The 19,248-nt window shown below is 36.0% G+C and overlaps 1 protein-coding gene across 7 annotated transcripts in view; it reads left to right on the top strand.

Moving 5' to 3' along the window:
- The window catches only part of PHC3 (polyhomeotic homolog 3 (Drosophila)), an 84,829-nt gene that overhangs the window by 23,465 nt on the left and 42,116 nt on the right, over positions 1-19,248 (top strand). For 5 of the 7 annotated variants that reach the window (XR_824853.1, XM_010835224.1, XM_010835222.1 and 2 more), the window contains exons 5-7: positions 2,723-2,881; positions 5,090-5,188; positions 11,317-11,563. Coding sequence is in view for 6 of the 7 variants with exons in the window: in XM_010835224.1 (XP_010833526.1) it covers positions 2,723-2,881; positions 5,090-5,188; positions 11,317-11,563 (505 nt within the window). In the remaining variant the exon portion in view is untranslated. The remainder of the gene's footprint in view (positions 1-2,722; positions 2,882-5,089; positions 5,189-11,316; positions 11,564-19,248) is intronic. The other 2 variants (XM_010835225.1, XM_010835226.1) reach the window with 2 other exon arrangements.

The raw sequence follows: 19,248 nt of genomic DNA, 5'->3' as shown, positions 1-19,248 counted from the left end.
AGAGATGATACTAGAGCGGTAGTCAGGGGAATTTGAATGTTACCAGAGATTTTTAAATGGTTAATTAATGGGAAGGATTATCTGGCAAGTCAAAGGAGATAATATTTCAAGCAGGGAGATCAGTTTGCAGCTGGTAAAGTAGTTGGAAGTGCTGTGGGCTCAGGGACTCAAAGTGATTCAAAATCAAAATGAAATTGAGGAAGATAGAGGTATAGAAACAGTAAGATATGTGACTGATTCTGTGTGTGAGTTATAGGAGAGGGAGGAATTATGATGATTTCCTGATAGTCTGTCTTGGGAGAGTGTTAGAAGATGTCAGTGGCCATTTGAGGAGAAGCTGATTTAAGGAGGAATGACAATGAGTTTGGTGATTGAACATGTTGGGTTTGAGTCAGTTTAGGAGACATCCAGAAAGATGTATTCTGTTACTTATTTGGACCTGGAGAGGAAGGATTTGTCATCAAGGATTGAGCATCTTTAGGATTGAATTATTTCAAACTATGGGAGTAGGTAGGATAATCTAGGAATTGAAGAGGAAAAGTGTTGGGAACAGAGGAAGAGTTTGGGGGGTGGGCTAGAAAGAGCTGGTAAAGAAGATTGAAAAAGAAGATTTCTAAGAAGAATCCACTGAATTTGTCATAAGGTAGTGGTGATTTTTGCTAATGGGATTTTAGTGGTGTGCTAGGAATAAAAGCCAGATTATAGAATGATTTTTTGTATTTTATTACTTATATTTATGCACTGAATTACAGATTTTAGTTGGGCTTTCCAGGTGGCGTGAGTGGTAAAGAATCCACCTGCAAAGCAGGAGACACAAGAGATGCTGGTTATATCCCTGGGTCAAGAGGATTCCCTGTAGTAGGAAATGGCAGTCTGTTCCAGTATTCTTGCCTGGAAAATTCCATGGACGATATTTCATTAAAATTAGGAAATATTTAAAAGATACAAATAAATTTCAAGAGTTAGTTAACCAACTCAATGTACCCACTATGCAGTTTTCTTAATTTTTTATTTTTAAATGATTATAGACTCAAGAAGTTACAGAAACAGTACAGAGAGATCCCCTGTATAACCTTCACTCAACTCCCTTCAGTCACTTGTTGAGGTTAACAGATGTCCTGGTTTAGTCCAAATGCTGATGCTTTGGGATAGGTTATGGAACTGTGCTGGTGGTGTACCCCTGTATGGCACAAGCCTGGAGTTTTGATTCTCATAAAAACCTCTCCCCTTCCACTGGGAACGGGGCATATACCAAGCTTTCTTGCTGCTTTTCAGGACGCATGGGCAGAGCTTTCCCAGCTGCTTTTCACATATTGAGGAGCCCTTTTGAGGATATTGGCTCAGAAGGAGATTTACTTTTAGGTCCCGTGAAATAGGCTCAAAATCAGGTCTTCTAGCTCTGTGGGCCAGTATCTCTCTAGGTTGCCTTGCTGTTACTTGGATCTTGTATCTGAGTTTCTTCCTTTCTGGCTCCTGAAAATTTCCCTTTCCCCTCCCCTTTTTTGGGTTCAGCTATATATTATTGTAATTTTCATGTTAATCTTCCTTTTCAGTGAGTACATTTGGGCACATGGATATATTAGCTCAGTCTGCCTTGTTCCTTGAATCAGAAGTCTAATAAACTATTTTTTATTTTCTTAATTTTATTCTATGCATTGTCCATAAAAAGAATTTGAGGTTGGATTTTTTTCCTTTAGCCATGGACTTTATTGTTTGAATATTTGTAATTATTATTCTATACACAAATGTTAACTTCTTACAAAACTCTGTATTCCGTATTTCTCGGTCACTTCAGTCTTCATTTTATGTCACATTTTCACCAAGAACTGTTTCCCCAAATCACAGTCTGCCCGATTGTGTGTTGTTGTTCAGTTGCTAAGTTGTGTCCGACTCTGCATTGCTATAGACTGCAGCCCACCAGGCTCATTTGTCCATGAGATTTTCCAGGCAAGAATACTGGAGTGGGTTGCCATTCCCTTTTCTAGAGGTTGATTTTAATTATCATTAAAAATATTTTTAAGTGGATAATACATGATGTCGTGGTTTACGTGTGTCCCTTTGCCCTGTTCCCTATCTGTCCTACCCACTTTGCCTTCACAGATGAAACTGGTTACTAGTCTCTTTTATAGCCTAGAGGTAGACCATGCACTAATTTATTCTTTAACAACAGTTTTAGTTTTTATAGTTTAATCTTTTAGCCAATATTAAGGAGTTTTCCATCTGTATGACAAGTAACAATTCTGTTCTTAGAACTTTTGAAAGAGATTATACTAGTTCTGTGTATGTTTTTATACATGTGAATGGATTATCTATGTTTTAACTTTTATTCATTTCAGAAATCCCTCAAAATGTGACAGAAAATGACAAAATAGTATAAACTGTCGATTCAGATGTTTTAAATTATTACATGGAATATTGAAATAATGGAACAATAGCCTTAATTTTTGGGAAGTAGTAGAAATGATATTTTAAGATGTTGGAGTCTTATGAAACTCAATGAGAATATCCTTAAAAATCGTCCTGATTACTAACCCGTACATGCTGTTGTTTGCATATGTGCAAATAATCACCTAAGAACTGACAGGTCTGTCAAAGATGAAGCCCTCTCTTAGGTTCCTTAGCCACAATATATACCATTGATTGCCTAACTGCAACTTGGTGAAATTCAATGACATGGAAGCAAGAAATGGAAGCCTATGACCTGATATGTTTTCTTCCTTAGATCAACCTCTCTACTTCTCCTACACCTGCACAGTTAATAAGCCGTTCCCAGGCTTCCAGTTCTACCAGTGGCAGTATTACCCAACAGACTATGTTACTAGGGAGTACCTCCCCTACCCTAACGGCAAGCCAAGCTCAAATGTATCTCCGAGCTCAAATGGTAAGATACGAGCTACCAGATTTTTTCAGTGTTTAAAAACTTGAGAGAGATCAAAATGTTTCTTGATTTGATGCAGTAGGAGACATTTTTAATACTTAAGGAATGTTTAACAATTTTTTTGTGTATGTGATTAACTCTACACGTTTATGCCATGAAAAATTCTACTTTAAATTAGTAGGCCTTCTTGATGTAGCTAACATACTGTATCATGAGTGATTATTTTTTAATATCAAATTTCTTTGATTTCAAACCTTTTTTCATATTTTAACATCTCAAAACTGAGATGCATTTTATAATTGGCATCTTGTAGTTGGTTCTTACAGTGATGTATAAAATCACCATGTATCTTTGACATTTTAGATTTGATGAAATTGTTAGAAACATTAAAGACATGGTTTTAACTATTAATTACAGTTTACATTGTGGAATCGTCTGAAAGTTGGATTGGAGTTCTTGATAATTTACCAGATGAGTCTTAACTTTGGTTATTCCCATCTTAAAATCTGCAAGCTGATTCATGTTCTTATGATCATTTTGATCTTTGGTTAATATAAGAATGTTAATTTGGCTACTGATTTCCTAATTTACTTCTTGAGCTTTAAGGAATGTAAAAATTGGTTGACATTTACATTTACTTTATTTGATGTCTTTACAGATTGCTAGAGAAGAGCTTTATCCCTGATAGGAATTTATTTTTATTTTGATATCCAGTGAACTGAATATACATCTGGATTCCCAATTCTTTACTAAAATTGCAAAGAAAGTTTCCATTATATTCCTAATGGGAAGCAGTGATAATGACCCTCTTTTTATTTATAGACTATTCAGTAGACATGACCATATTTCTGGTTGTCCTCTCCCCCCACCCCACTATGAGATCTTATTTAATCAATAATAAGCTTCAGAATTGGGCTTCCCAGGTGGCTCTGGTGGTAAAGAACCCACCTGCTAACGCAGGAGACATCAGAGATGGGGTTAGATCCCTGGGTTGGGCAGATCCTCTGGAGAAGGGCATGGCAACCCACTCCAGTGTTCTTGCCTGGAGAATCCCATGGACAGAGGAGCCTGGTGGGCTGCAGTCCATAGGGTCGCAAAGAGTCGAATACGACTGAAGCGACTTAGCACACACACACGCTTCAAAATTAGGGAAACCATTTGAAATGATTGCTATTTGGCTGTTTTTAACTTTTAAAACTGGCAGTTTCATATGGTTCATGATGGATAGAACATCTTTTTAGGTTTAGTGCTTCTAGCTGTTTGTATTGAATCCTTCTTGTGAAAGTTATACTTTGTTGTTTAATTCACTTAAATTTAGTATATAAAGAACTGAAGTTTAAAAGATCCCTTGGTTGATAATTTAAACAGAAATGGTTTTTGAGGAGTTGTATAACTTTTGATGCAATTTTGAGATACTCACAGGTTCTTTGAAACAACTGTCATAATGTACTAAGTTGGATTGGGTAATCTCTAAGTGGATTGTATTGCCTTTTTAAATTAATGGCATTGTTTCAGTATTAAAAAATTAAACAGATGGTGATAAATAAATTGAGTATGTCTTTTTTTTGATGTAAAGTTTTTTTTTGCAAGCTGTTGTTGAATTTTGACATGTTGTGGCATTTATACTTAGAATGAATATTTCTTTACAAATACTTTAAATCAGGAGCAACCTAGGTTTGTACTACACACAGATCCTGTGTAGGTGAGTGAAATAGTATAGTATGTGGCATAGTTGTCTTTTGGGGGTAAAGAGGACTGAAAAGACTTTTTGGTGTTTCTTTTCATGTTTCTCACTGAAATTTAATTTGCATTCAAGAGCAGTGACAATGGTTGTCTATTACAACTTCCATTTTAGGAATCCTGCCACAATAGTTTTGAGCTAGGAAAAGATTAATAGTTTACTTGGGGAAAAATTTGGTATGTGGATTTTATATTGCCAAAATACATTTTCTTTTTTGAGCACTGATTTATTTTCTACTCATCAGAATCATGGACTGTTTGAGAAATGTTTATGGTTTTTTCTTTTTTTTCCTTTTGAGTTCTCTATTATCAAAAACTTCTCCTTGTCATGTAAAACCTTTTGCGTAGGAGACAGTCCTAATCTGCATTGTCTTTCTGTCACAAATTTCAGTCTCTCTTGCCTGCTATACATTGTGTGTGGGACATGTTCTTTTGTCTTAGGGTATTTTTTTGGTTTTTCTGTCTGTACAGCTGATTTTCACACCCGCTACCACTGTGGCTGCTGTACAGTCTGACATTCCTGTTGTCTCGTCGTCATCGTCATCTTCCTGTCAGTCTGCAGCTACTCAGGTGAGCTTGTCTAGCTTCATAAGTTGTTACTCTAAGGCCTGGGTCTTCAGGTTAAAGATTAACGCACATTTGTGTTTAAGTTACTGATGGTTGTCATACATCTCAGATTAACATTTAATATAGTGAGAACTTCAAAAACATTTTTTGGTTCTGTAGAAATTATAATGCCATGAAACATGGATATTTAGGTTATTTGACATTAGTGAAGTTAATGTGTTTTTGCAGTGACATTTATGTTCAGTTTATTGTAAAGCAGATCTGCTTCTTTTATGTGAGATGTATTCTTCAGTTTCCTTTGCAAGCAGTTAAGCAATAACTAAGTCAGGATGGCTCTTGAATTTAAAAATGACAAATTTAAATTAAAAAAATAGAGTTGGATAAATTTTAAATTTAAAAAATTGAGTAGGATATTACTCAATTTTTTGTTTATATTTGTTTGGTTCTATGGAAAACTAATTTTCACCTTACACCATTCACAAAAATAAAACAGAACTAGAATGTAGACCTGAAGACAAAAGACGAAACTATTAAACCTCTAGAAGACAACATAGGAGATAGTTTTACAGCTCTAGGGTGGGCAAAGCTTTCTCATATAGGACACAAAAAGAATTAGCCATAAAAGAAAATAATGATAAATTTGATTTTATCACAATTTAAAAACTGTTCTTCAAAAGACATTGCTACAAAAATGAAGAGGCAAGCCACAGACTGAGGGGAAATGTTCACTATATATATATATATATATATATCTGTCTATCTGACAAAGGACTTATGTTGAGAATATATAAAATAGGTGTAAAACTCAATGAGATCTTGAACAGTTTAGTTAAAAATGGGCAAAAGATTTAACACTTCACAAAAGAGGATAAGCAGAAGGCCAATAAGCACATGAAAAAATGTTCAACATTATTAATCTTTCTAGAAATGTAAACCAAAACCACAGTGAGTGTCATTATAGACTCACTACAAAGGCTGAAATGAAGGAGACTGAAAATACCACGTTTGGCAAGAATGTGGAGCAGTCATACTATCACATGTAAAGTTAAACATATGCTTAACATGTGACCCAGTAATTCCACTTCTAGATGTTTACCCTGAGAGATTTGAAAACATATATCCACATAAAGATATTTAAATGAGTGTTTGTAGCAGCTCTATTGAGAATAGCCCCAAATTGGAAGTAACTAGTCTGCTTTAACTGGTGAATGGATAAGCATATTGTGGAATATTGCTCAGAAATAAAAAGGAACAGACTACTGATGCGTCTCAGAAACATTATAATTAGTAAAAGAAGCCAGATATCAGAGATTGCATGCTTTGTGACTTCATTTATATGAATTCCAGAATAGGCAGAACTAATCTGTAGTGAAAAAAAAAAAGGATTTGTGATACCTAGAGCAGAAGGTGGAGGAGATGGACTGGGAAGGGGCATGGATGAAGGGAATGTTCTATATTTTAATTGGTGTGGTGGTAACATGATGTATACATATGTCAAAACTTAATGCACTGGTTCATTCATTTTATTGTATGTAAGTTACACCTCAGGTTAATAAAAATGAATGAAATTGAGTACATTTTAAATTAAAGCTGTTGAATAGACTTTTATATTGTATGATACCATTTTTTATTATGTTTTTCCATTGTTAATATTTTGGATTGCATATGGCAGAAGTTAATGTATCCTAAGGTCATCCTTGCCTTTGTAATTTTAATTTAATAATCTCAATCATCTAGTAAAAGGTACAAAATGAGATAGCAGTAATATTTGGTATTTTTCATAGGATCTTTCTTTTAATCATAAAGGTCTGTTTTCATATATCAGCATATAAAGGTGGTGATCAGTTAAACTCTGATTTCTCCTAATGTGTTATGTGACCCTCTATAGTTCCTTAACTTATTTGTATATGTCACTTTCCATGTTTACAAAATGAGACCTTTGTTAACATTAAGATGTTTTGGGCTCTAAACTTTAAATGTCTCTTTGTGGAGTGAATTTATTGAAGTAATTATCTTTCCGTTTTTGTCTTTTTGTAAAACCTAATAGAGCTAAATCATTATCAGCTTCCAGAATTGTAAAGTGGCATGGAGCTTGGAGTTAGGTTGCCATTGAAGTTAAGTGCATGAAGTCCTGTATGGGCTTAAGTTCAACTTCCACTGCAGTCATTTATTAGTTGTATGACTTTAGACAAGTTACCAAACATCTCTAGTGGTTATACATACTTGTAGGGTTAAGTTGAAGAGTAATATATTTTTAGTGCTTAGAATCTTATAGGTACTCATTAGTACTATCTCTGCAAAGGGAAGAATAGGAAGACATGGACTTATAAGCTGACTTGTGGCAAGTCACTTTGTCACTTGCCAGTTGATTCATTTTGGACAGGTCATAGCATGGTGTATATAAGTTTGGACTCTGGAGCCAGATTCTCTGGATTCAAATACATGTTCTACCACCTTCTCATTTTCTATCTTTAAACTCTCAACTTCAGTTCCAAAAATATAAAGTAAAATAAATATTTATGCAATAATTATAATGCCTCATAGGGTTGTAATGAGAATTAAATAGGTTAATAAAATGAAAAACAGAAGTTTCTGTTAACCTAGTTAGCATTCACTAAATGTTAGCTGTTGTTACTACTTATGCTAAGCTTCAATTTCTTCACTTTAAACTGGAAGTAATAGCTCAGAGTTGTTACAAGGAATAAATAGACACTCGGCGTAGTGCCTGGCACATAAAATATCACATGCTACTAATTACTGTTTTTGTTGTACACTGTCTAAAGATGAGTCACAAATTTGGTTCTTAGCTCTTACATAGCTAATAGTGAAGACAGAAACACAACCATTTAAAGGATTTGCAGTTTCCAAGGTAAAATAAACCAGTTATTAGGAAAATAAAATTAACAAATTCTCTATAGAGCACAGTCTGTTTTGTGGGTTCTCATGGAGAAAACATCTTGCATTGTCTTTAGTAGCATCTTTAATGTGAACATAGTCGAAGTAATTTATAGAATTAGCTCTTTGGGTCCAGATATGATATTTATAGGTATGTGGCTCTCTAGTAATCTGACTTTGAGTATTCCAGTGGTAACTTTCCTCAAGTTCAGGGCTGTTCGTTTGAAGAATTTGTGTTCCACTTTGTTTTAAACATATGTTTGCAGTTTTTAAAATATTTTGATTCAAATTGAGAAATGCCAAATTTGAGGTTTTAATATTCTTTAACTTACAAAAGTCAGTGTAAGTTAATTTTTCCTTAGTAATAAAATTTATAGCACACTGTAAAAAATAAGAAATTGGGACTATCTTACCCTTATTTACTATTCTAAATGCTCCATCTCGTATCCTTACCTTGAAAAAAAAATCTGACTTTCAGAAAGTTATCATAATACTAAAAGTATGTTATGGAATAGTAAGAAATCTTACCAAGGCTATCAGGGAAATATTGTAAGAATTGAGGAGAAAACAGTCTTTTAGATTTAGATGTAGGAACAGTTCTGCTGCCAGCACTCTTAATTTCCTTATCTGCAAAGAAGAGATGCTGTGATAATTCACACATAGTTAGGTCCAAATTAAAACAAGTGAGTATTTGGGTAATCCACATAAAAATGTGAGGTGTGAAATCAGCAAGAATATTTTGTGTGAAACCTAGACTCTTTTAAGTCAGAAAGTTTCTACAAAGTGATCATAGGAAAAGTTCAGATGAAATTAAAGTTTGACATTAGATGCCTTAATATTCTTTATCTTAGAAAGGGTGGTTCTTTTTAAAAGTGAAGTTCTGTCAAGGATATCTGAACATGTGATTTTTCTATTAACAGCTCAATTAGCTCTGTATATACCTCAGGAGTATAGTTTACATGTTTGAAATTTATTGTAAATATTTAAGCTAAGATGACCATAGATAGTAAAGCCCTATTCTGAAGTTTATTCATTTATATAAATAAAATACAATATATATATACACACACACACACTTTCTTTCAGAACTCCAGAAAACAAAGGGAAAATTAGAAGAAAAAAGACTGCTACAGGTTAAGGGTTCATTGTGTCAAATCTTCATTTGCTTTGAATATTCTTGTAATTTGAAAAGTTTTGTTTTTCAGGCTATAATTCAGCCTTGGAATATCATCATTAGGTGGTCCACTTTATGTATTACTTATGGCACATGTTAAATTTTATGATGTTTTTCCCTTGCTTCCTGAGAGATTTTAATATTCCTCTGCTAGACATTTGTTGAGATTTTTTTGGTTAAACATGAACAGATTTTAGTGTTAGCTTAAGAAAACTATAAATAGAACAAGATACTTAACAAAATTCATGTCATACATATTTTGGAATCACATATTGGAGAATGCCTCAGACTTGTGTAGTTTCTGTTACGTCTGCAGCCAGAACTGTGGGGATTAAAAAAATGAATGTCAGAGATGAGAGCCTGCCAGTCAGAGCCTCAGTATGTCACAGACACACACATTACTAATTCTAAAATAAGCTAGACCCTTGTCAGTGGTATAGGCCAATATGATCCAAATTCTATGGCAAGAGTATAGACAGGAGGATAAATTATATCTAACCAGAGACATGGAGAGGTTTCTTTGGGAGAATGAGTAGAAATTTAACTGGTCTTGAGCAGTGCGTTGGACTTCAGGAGACCACGTTGAGGCAAGGGGAATTTGAACGAGGACTCTAAATGAAGAAAGTGTAAGGTGTGTTTGGAGAAGGATGAGCAGAACAGTTTGGCTAGAAAATGAGGATTGTGAACTGAAATAGTGGAAAAAGGGGCTCAAAGTGGTTTGGGCCCAGACAGTGGAGGACTTTGAGTGGCAAGCTGAGAAATCTGTATTTTAGCATATTTTATTTTTGCATTAAATTTCAGTAACACAGCAGTGATTTAGTGTGTTTACAGTGCTGTGAAATATTTGACAAAAATCAGAGAAGATGCTCCATATGGTCTCACTTAGAAAATTCTTTCAGTAACTTGGAACTGACTAAAACTTCAACTGCGCTGAAGTAAACATTTGTTTAGCATCTGCTGTTGGCTGAACACTGCATTGGCACTTGAAAAGAGATGGTATAGAGCATCAGTTAATGGTACTGTTGTAGGGACCAAACACACGTGAAACTAAAGAACATTTACAAAGCAGCAATATATTTGTCACCCTAGAATCTCTCTTACTTCAGTTTCCCTTCCTAGCATTAATGTATTTGGTGCGTTCATTCCAGAGAGGCAAAAAGTTAGGCATCCAGAAGAGGCATTTTCTGTCTTACTGGTTTAAAATGTTACAAACCTCAGATGAGAGTAATTGGGATAATCTTTGCCACCATCCTGACTGGCAGTGTGTTTAGAAGCCCTGGTGTCTGCAGGAGTCAGGCTTCTGTGGTGGCTCCGCCTGCAGTGCGGGAGACCTGGGATCGATCCCTGGTTTGGAAAGATCCCCAGGAGGAGGGCATGGCAACCCATTCCAATATTCTTGCCTGAAGAATCCAATGGACAGAGGAGCCTGGCGGGCTGCAGTTGAGGGGGTCGCCAAAGTGGGACACAACTATCTGAGCACAGCACAGATAGGCGTCATCACAGTAAAGCATTTCAGTGCCATGCAGTCTCTTCAGTTTGTGAGATCTAGTTCTCAAAGCCAAATGAGTGTTTCGTAACCATCCCAACAAAACCTCACTAACTCTTTAAAGTTAGTTAATGGAAATGCTTTTAATAATTGTCACAGTGGGTTTGATTTCATGAATTTGTTTTCTTAGAAGGTTGGTGTTCCCTTATAATCCTTATCTATTATTATTATATATACTGTAAAAAAGTTTCTAGGTCTAAAATGCAGCATGTTACAGAGTAATTCCCTCCTATTCATAGTTCTTTTGCAATATGTATGTATGTTCTATTCTTATTTAGTTCTTAATGATTCTTTTCCTTCATGTCTTTTAAAAAAAATTGCCACTTAATGTTTAGGTATGATTAATTAGAATAACAACTCCCCTTTCCTTCAGGGTTAATTAGTTGTTTCACGTGTTTAGAACTTTATGTATAAAAAAGCACAATATAAATATGTTGTCATTGTTATAATGGTAGCGATTACCACATCAATTAATACCATCTGTTTCATCCTTGTTTTTTGTTGTGTGGTTCTTAGGTTCAGAATTTAACATTACGCAGCCAGAAGTTGGGTGTATTATCTAGCTCACAAAATGGTCCGCCAAAAAGTACTAGTCAAACTCAGTCATTGACAATTTGTCATAACAAAACAACAGTGACCAGTTCTAAAATCAGCCAACGAGATCCTTCTCCAGAAAGTAATAAGAAAGGAGAAAGTCCAAGTCTGGAATCACGAAGCACAGCTGTCACCCGGACATCAAGTATTCACCAGTTAATAGCACCAGGTGGGAAAAACTTTTGTCGAAAATAATTGCATTATTCATTTTCTTCACAGGCAGAGCAAAACAAAAGATATCCATTACTTGAACAAGAATACTTTTAAAACATTATAAGGTGTGAATTTTATAAGTTAACAAAAGAATGTCTCAATAGTATAGCTTGAAAAAAGAAAAAGAGCCCAACAGTTAAAGCATTATAATAGATTTTTTGGTCAGTTGACATTTGATTAACATCTTCATTGTGTGCTAGTCTCCTGTTGTATGGATAAAACCTGTTAGCTTTAAAAAAAAATTTGCCTGTGGTTTATTTAATATGCTTTACTTGTCCAAAATTAAAAGCTTTTTTAAAAAGCAAGTATGTATTTGTCTTTAAAGTTGTGTCTAGTGGGAGGAATTTATCACTTTCCAAAAATAAGGATTATGCATAATTATTTTCCTCACCATATTGCTCTTTTTCCATCTTTGATTTCATCTTTGAGAGGAAGATGTCAGGGAACCAACTAAGTTGTTTTCAGTCTCGTCAGCCTTTGAAACCCGTGTCTGTTGCCTTTGCCATCTACAGATAATCTTCCTTCGTGGTTCTTATGCTGAAAGTGTTAGGGCTGTGCAGAGTGAGTTTCCTTATCATGTCTTCTGTTCATCTCAGAATTTCTCAGTTTTGAGCTTTCTTCAACTGTAGTAGGATAAGGAATTATCTGCTTTCCACTTTAAAGTTAGCACTATTTCCTTGTGTCATTGATTGCATTGTTTTTTTAAACTGGTTCCTGACCTCTCATAGTTATAGCAGCTTGTGTCTCCCTCACGCTTGATCCTTTCTTTTGCTTCTTAAGCCTACTTAGATCTCTACTATTCTTAATATATCTAGTGATAGTGGTAGTGAAGTCACTCAGTAGTGTCCGACTCTTTGCGACCCCGTGAACTGTAGCCTACCAGGTTCTTCCACCCATGGGATTTTCCAGGCAAGAGTACTGGAGTGGGATATCTACATATGTTTTTATACTAGTTTAATTTGTTTATTGAAAGTGTGTGTGTGTGTCATGCACTGAGCTAGGCACCTCATATATGTTACCTAAAAAAAAAAAATCTTCCTTTGATCCAGCCTCATCAGGTAAGTATCTTCTTTCTATCCTTTTATAATTATGCATTACTTTTTATAATATATATATTTTACTAAAGTATAGTTGACTTACAATGTTTTAGGTGGAAAGCAAGGTGATTCAGTTATACAAATACACATATATTAGTTTTTAAATTATTTTCCATCATAGGTTATTACAAGATATTAACTATAGTTCCCTTGACCACACAGTAAACCTTTGTTGCTTGTTGCATATCTACTGTTTAATTAGAAGTCTAGCATTCTATTCATACTAAGTCAAACAAGTGGAATCAAAATGTCATAATTTTTTTACTTAGACAAAAATTCATAAATTTTCTAAAATATATATTATACATATTTATATGTAGACAAAAGCTTTTCTACTACACTTGATAAAGGCTTGAGAGACAATATTAAAAAAGAGATGGAGAAATTGGAGAACATAAACTGAATGAAATGGGAGCATTGAATATGAAATAGAAAAAATGAAACTGACTAGATAAAAGTAAAAGATCATCATATAGTCCAGTTATTTTTAAACATGATTGCTCATTAGAAATGTATCTGGAGCTCTGGAGAAAAAAAGCAATACCTGAGCATTTGTATTTTTCAAAAAATTTCAAGATAATTCTGATAATGCATTTGCATTTTAAAAAGTGATTACAGGTTTTTCTATTAGATCCTAGTTTTGGTGAAATAGAGTTCTATTTTTCCGTTGACCAATCATGATACAGTGATATTAAGTGAATAATAGTTACATAATCACAATAGTAAAAGATGTTTATCAGCTTTCATAATCAATAGCCAGACAAAAAATAAAAGGTAATTACAGTTGAAGCTATAATAGGAACATGATTAGCTTAACAATATAAAATAACTACATACAATTTGGGGGGTCAAGCAGAGTGCTGTGGTAAGTGGAAGTGTGTACATGTACGTGTTTTCATCCACTCAGCCAGGCTGTCTTTTGGTTGGTACATTTAATCCATTTACATTTAGGGTAATTATCAATATGTATGATCCTATTACCATTTTCTTTATTGTCTTGGGTTTCTTTTCCTTGTTTTTTGTTTCCTACCTAGAGAAGTTAGTTCCTTTAGCATTTGTTGTAAAGCTGCTTTTGGTGGTGTTGAATTTTCTTAACTTTTGTCTGTCTGGAAAGCTTTTGATTTCTCCATAAAATCTGAAGGTGAGTCTTGCTGGGTAGAGTATTCTTGGTTTTAGGTTCTTACCATTCATCACTTAAAATAATCATGGCATTCCCTTTTGCCTGGTGGAGTTTCTGTTAAGAAATCAGCTGATAGCCTGATGGGAGTTCCCTTGTATGTTATTTGTTGTTTTCCCTTGTTGCTTTTAATATTTTATCTCTGTGTTTAATTTTTGTCAGTTTGATTACTGTGTGTAATGGGGTGTTTCTCCTTGGGTTTACCCTTACTGGGACTCTGTGCTTCCTGGAGTTGATTGACTATTTCCTTTCCCATGTTAGGGAAGTTTTCAGCTATTATCCCTTCAAATATTTTCTCTCTCTCTTCTTCTGGGACCCCTAAAGTGCGAATGTTGGTGCATTTAATGTTGTCCAAGAGGTCTCTTAGGCTGTCTTCATTTCTTTTCATTCTTTTTTCTATGTTTTGTTCTGTGGCAGTGATTTTCACCATTCTGTTCTCCAGATCGTTTATCTGTTTTTCTACCTCAGTTATTCTGCCATTGGTTCCTTCTAGTGTATTATTCTTCTCTGTTCTTTAGTTCTTCTAGGTCTTCGGTAAACATTTCTTACATCTTCTCAATCTTTGCCTCCATTCTTTTCCTGAGATCCTAGATTATCTTCACTACCATTATTCTGAATTTTTTTTCTGGAAGGCTGCCTGTCTCCACTTCATCGAGTTGTTTCTCTGGGGTTTTATCTTGTCTCTTCATCTGAGGCATAACTTTCTGCTTTTTCATGCTGATTAACTTTCTGTCATATGGTTTTTGTTTTAGCTGCTATGAGACTGCTCCTTACTGCTGCTTCTGTCTGCCCTCTGATGAAAGAGGCTAAGAGGCTTGTGTAAGCTTGATGGGAAAGATTGGGTCTTACTCTGGTGGGCAGGGCCTTGCTCAGTAAAGCTTTAATCCAATTATCTGCTGATGGGTGGGGTTGTACTCCCTCCCTGGTAGTTGTTCTCCCTCCCTGGTAGTTGTTTGACCTGAGGTGACCAGCCCTGGAGTGTGTGGGCTCTATGGTAGGGTTAATGGCGAATTCCAAGAGGGTTTATGCCAATGAGTCTTTCCAGTGCCTCTGTGCCTGTGGTGAGCCCCTGCTGACCCATCCCTCCACAGGAGACCCTCCAACACTAGCAGGTAGTTTTGATTTCGGTTTTCTGTGGGGTCACTGCTCCTCTCCTCTGGGTCTTGGTGCATGCAAAATTTTGTTTGTGCCCTCCAAGACTGGAGTCTGTTTCCCTCAGTACTCTGAAAGTCCTCTAATCAAATCCCACTGGCCCTCAAGGCCAGATTCCCTGGGGATTCCCAGTCCCTTTGTCGGATCCTCAGGGTGGGAAAACTGACATGGGGTTCAGAATCTTCACAATAGTGTGAGAACGTCTTTGGTATTTCTGTTCTCCAGTCTGTGGGTCACCCACCTGGCATTTATGGGATTTGATTTGATTGCGATTGTGCCCCTCCTACCATCTTGCTGCAGTTTCTTTTTCTTCGGACACGAGGTATATTTTTTTGACGTGTCCTTCTGTTGATGGTTGTTCAACAGCTAGTTGCTGTTTGGTTTTGGTGCTTTCACAGGAGGAGATGAGCACACATCCTTCTGTTCCACTATCTTGAACTGCCCTCTATGCATTACTTCTTAAAGTTTCATTTTATTAATACACTGCCGAAGGTTGCTTTTCCTCTATCTAAACCTGTTTCTCTTTTCATATTTCCTCTGTGCTAATATTGCCAACTTTCTCTATATGACATAATCTCAAGATCTTGTTAGAATGTAAAAGTAATAAATCCATTGATAGTGTGGTTACATGTGAAGTCTTCTTTATAAACATCTGGGTGCCAGGTCCTGCTGTCTGTATGGCCTGGTAACAGGATTTTTGTACTGTATTGTTTAGAGGGTTCTTGGCCTGGTAACAGGATTTTTGTACTGTATTGTTTAGAGGGTTCTTAGCCTCCTACCCGGAGAAGGCAATGGCACCCCACTCCAGTACTCTTGCCTGGAGAATCCCATGGATGGAGGAGCCTGGTGGGCTACAGTCCACGGGGTCACTAAGAGTTGGGCATGACTGAGCGACTTCACTTTGACTTTTCACTTTCATGCATTGGAGAAGGAAATGGCAACCCACTCCAGTGTTTTTGCCTGGAGAATCCCAGGGACGGGGGAGCCTGATGGGCTGCCGTCTATGGGGTTGCACAGAGTCGGACGCGACTGAAGTGACTTAGCAGTAGTAGTGGCCTCATACCTGCCCCTGGCCAGTGTTTTGTTTTTTGGTTAATTTTGGCCACACTGCATGGCTTGTGGAATTTCAGTTCCCTGACCAAGGGTTGAACCTTGGACGGTGCCTTCGGCAGTGAAAGCACGAAGTCCTATCCACTGGACTGCCCGGTAATTCCTGGCCAGTGTTGATAGAAGGAGTTAGTGTGGAGAGGCAGTGACTCACTGTGCTTGGAATGACTGCTCAGGGGAAACTTTCTAGTGATTTCTATAGTTTAAATGGAGGGTAGGTTAATTTCCTTCCAAAGAGAAAGGTACAAAGTCTGTCAGGGTTAGTTCAAGCAAAGAGATTCACTTTTTGATTTTCAATCCCTTTGAACCCCCTAATACCTGGTTTTAAGTTGGCAAGGCAGCAGTTATAATTTTTCTGCCCTTTTAGGTTTTCTCCTCTTGCTGGTGGGGTATTAGTCTTAAGCTAAAATTTTTTTTTAGATTCTTGATTTGGTAATTTGTCCTTTTCTTCAATTGGAAAAATGTTTGCTCTTGCAGTTCACTTTAAAATATTAAAAAATCTACTTGTGTTCTAACATAATGTACAGTCTAATATTTATTATAATAGACATGTTTATTATTTCCTTACATACATTTCTAGGGTGCTAAAATCATTTACTTTTCTTCACCATTTCTTGAGAGTGGAATTCCTGCTTGATATTTATTAATCCTTTTCTTAATATATAAAATAAAGGCAAACTTTAACCAAATATCTGGAAATTATCATGAGCTGTATTAGAACTCAAGTTTTTTAGTAGTTTTTTAGAGCTTTTATGAAATCTAGTTTAAAAAATATGCTTAATTGTTTGCAGATATTAATGAAGTATGTAGAAGGACTTAATGAAAGCCTAATTAGTCTGCTTAGATTGCCATTAAACAATACCATAGACTAGGTAGCTTAAACGACAGAAATTGATCTTCTCACAGTTCTGGAGGATGGAAAGCTCGGGCTCAAAAGCCGGCAGCGTTTGGTCTTTGGCGAGCGCTTTCTCCCAGGCGTGCAGGTGGCTGCCGCCTTGTACGTCTTCACGTGGTCTTCCTTCTGAGTGTGAGAAGAGGACAGCAGGTCTTCCTGTTGGGTCAGGGTCTTGCCCGTTGACCTATTTAACCGTTATTGTTTCCTTAGAGGCCCCATTACCAAATACAGTCACAGTTAGGGTTAGGAATTGAACATATGAATTTTGGGGGACACAAACATTTGGACCATAGTTGGAACCCAGACTCAGCTAAGACTCTGGCTTCTTTTATACCCAGTGCTGCCCCTCAATAGCTAGGTGATTGCAGGCAAGTCACTTCACTATTGAAAGTTTCTTCACCTGAAATATATTGGATTGGTAGAGTACCTATCTTACCTCATGGGGTTGTAGTAGCTATGGAATGAAATGATATATTTAATAATTTGCAATAATACAATTATTTGCCATAATAAAAGGTTCTTTGTATGTAGACTACCTGACAATATTAAAGTGTTTGTTAAAATAAGAAAAATTAACAAATGTCACATTCTCCAGAACACTAAGACTTTTCTTATACAGAAGTATTGTTTAAGGTATCCTCACAGTTATTCTATAGTATATATGCTTGTCAGTTGGACTTTAGGACTAATAAAAAATATATAGACACGTTCTGATGTCTGATCAAAGAAAAGTTTAGGTGAAAGGATAACTGTTACTCTAGTGAATTACCTCTCCAGAAAACAAAGTTTGCTCACTTGCTAGAGCACAGAGAGACTTTTTATTCCTGTGACTATAGTCTCCATTGTATTTCAGGAATATGGTAAATCTTAATTATAACTTAAAAAATTGAAGTAAAGTGGGCCTTTGCTATTATGCTCACAAAACCTCTATTTACTTATCTGTAAAAGGACAATAGTGATATCTACTCCACAGGCATTTTGTAAGTACAAAGGAAAGTTATGTGAAAGCATCTTAAGCCCCTCAGTGGAAAGGTACTCTATAGAAAGCCAAGGTTTCATTGACTGTAATATAGAGTGTTTACCAACACATTTATAAGATGGTGACGTAAAATTTTCAGTCTTAGTTTGAAATGCTAGTCTAGTTATATGAAGAAATGCTAGTCTAGTTATATGAAGATTATTATCTAATTTCCATTTTGGTTTCAACAATGCTTGGGTATTTGTTAACTTTCTAAATGCTGCTTTCTTGAGATGTTAATCAGATGTTAATTTCTTTAAAGAATCTCCAGAATTTTAAATAATAACCAAATGCAAAAAGATTGAAATAAGTTGTTAGAATTTTTTATAACGTTTTTGTCACAAATGTGGTTCAGTGTAAAAAGGCGTTACAGTCTGAGATTAAGAAAAAAATTTTGACTTTAGGTTTGTTTTAAATGTGATAATTGATACATGAATTTAATATTAAGTAGTTTTTCCAGTTTATCTTCTAGTGAACCCAGTTTCCATTATTTAGATAGGATTTTATCAGCATCTCCCTCTATGTAAACATATGCACCAGTATACAGAAGAGGCATAATGATGTGGAAACCACTCAGTACTTGATTTTGCTAATTCTTATATATATATGTGTGTGTGTGTGTGTGTGTATATATATATATATATACACACTTTTTTTCCTGTTATGAGTGACTCCCTTGTGGAAAAAACTACTGTTATTACTTACAGATTCAGTTCAGTTCAGTTCAGTCGCTCAGTCATGTCCGATTCTTTGTGACCCCATGAATCGCAGCATGCCAGGCCTCCCTGTCCATCACCAACTCCCGGAGTTCACTCAGACTCATGTCCATCGAGTCAGTGATGCCCTCCAGCCATCTCATCCTCTGTCGTCCCCTTCTCCTCCTGCCCCCAATCCCTCCCAGCATCAGAGTCTTTTCCAATGAGTCAACTCTTCCCGTGAGGTGGCCAAAGTACTGGAGTTTCAGCTTTAGCATCATTCCTTCCAAAGAAATCCCAGGGCTGATCTCCTTCAGAATGGACTGGTTGGATCTCCTTGCTGTTCAAGGGACTCTCAAGAGTCTTCTCCAACACCACAGTTCAAAAGCATCAATTCTTCGGCGCTCAGCTTTCTTCACAGTCCAACTCTCACATCCATACATGACCACAGGAAAAACCACAGCCTTGACTAGACAAACCTTTGTTGGCAAAGTAATGTC

This window comes from Bison bison, unplaced genomic scaffold (genome assembly GCF_000754665.1).
Source record: "Bison bison bison isolate TAMUID 2011002044 unplaced genomic scaffold, Bison_UMD1.0 scf7180017864040, whole genome shotgun sequence".
NCBI lineage: Eukaryota > Metazoa > Chordata > Mammalia > Artiodactyla > Bovidae > Bison > Bison bison.
The sequence above is the reverse complement of the archived record's forward strand: the minus strand, read 5'-3'. Positions and strand labels throughout refer to the sequence as shown.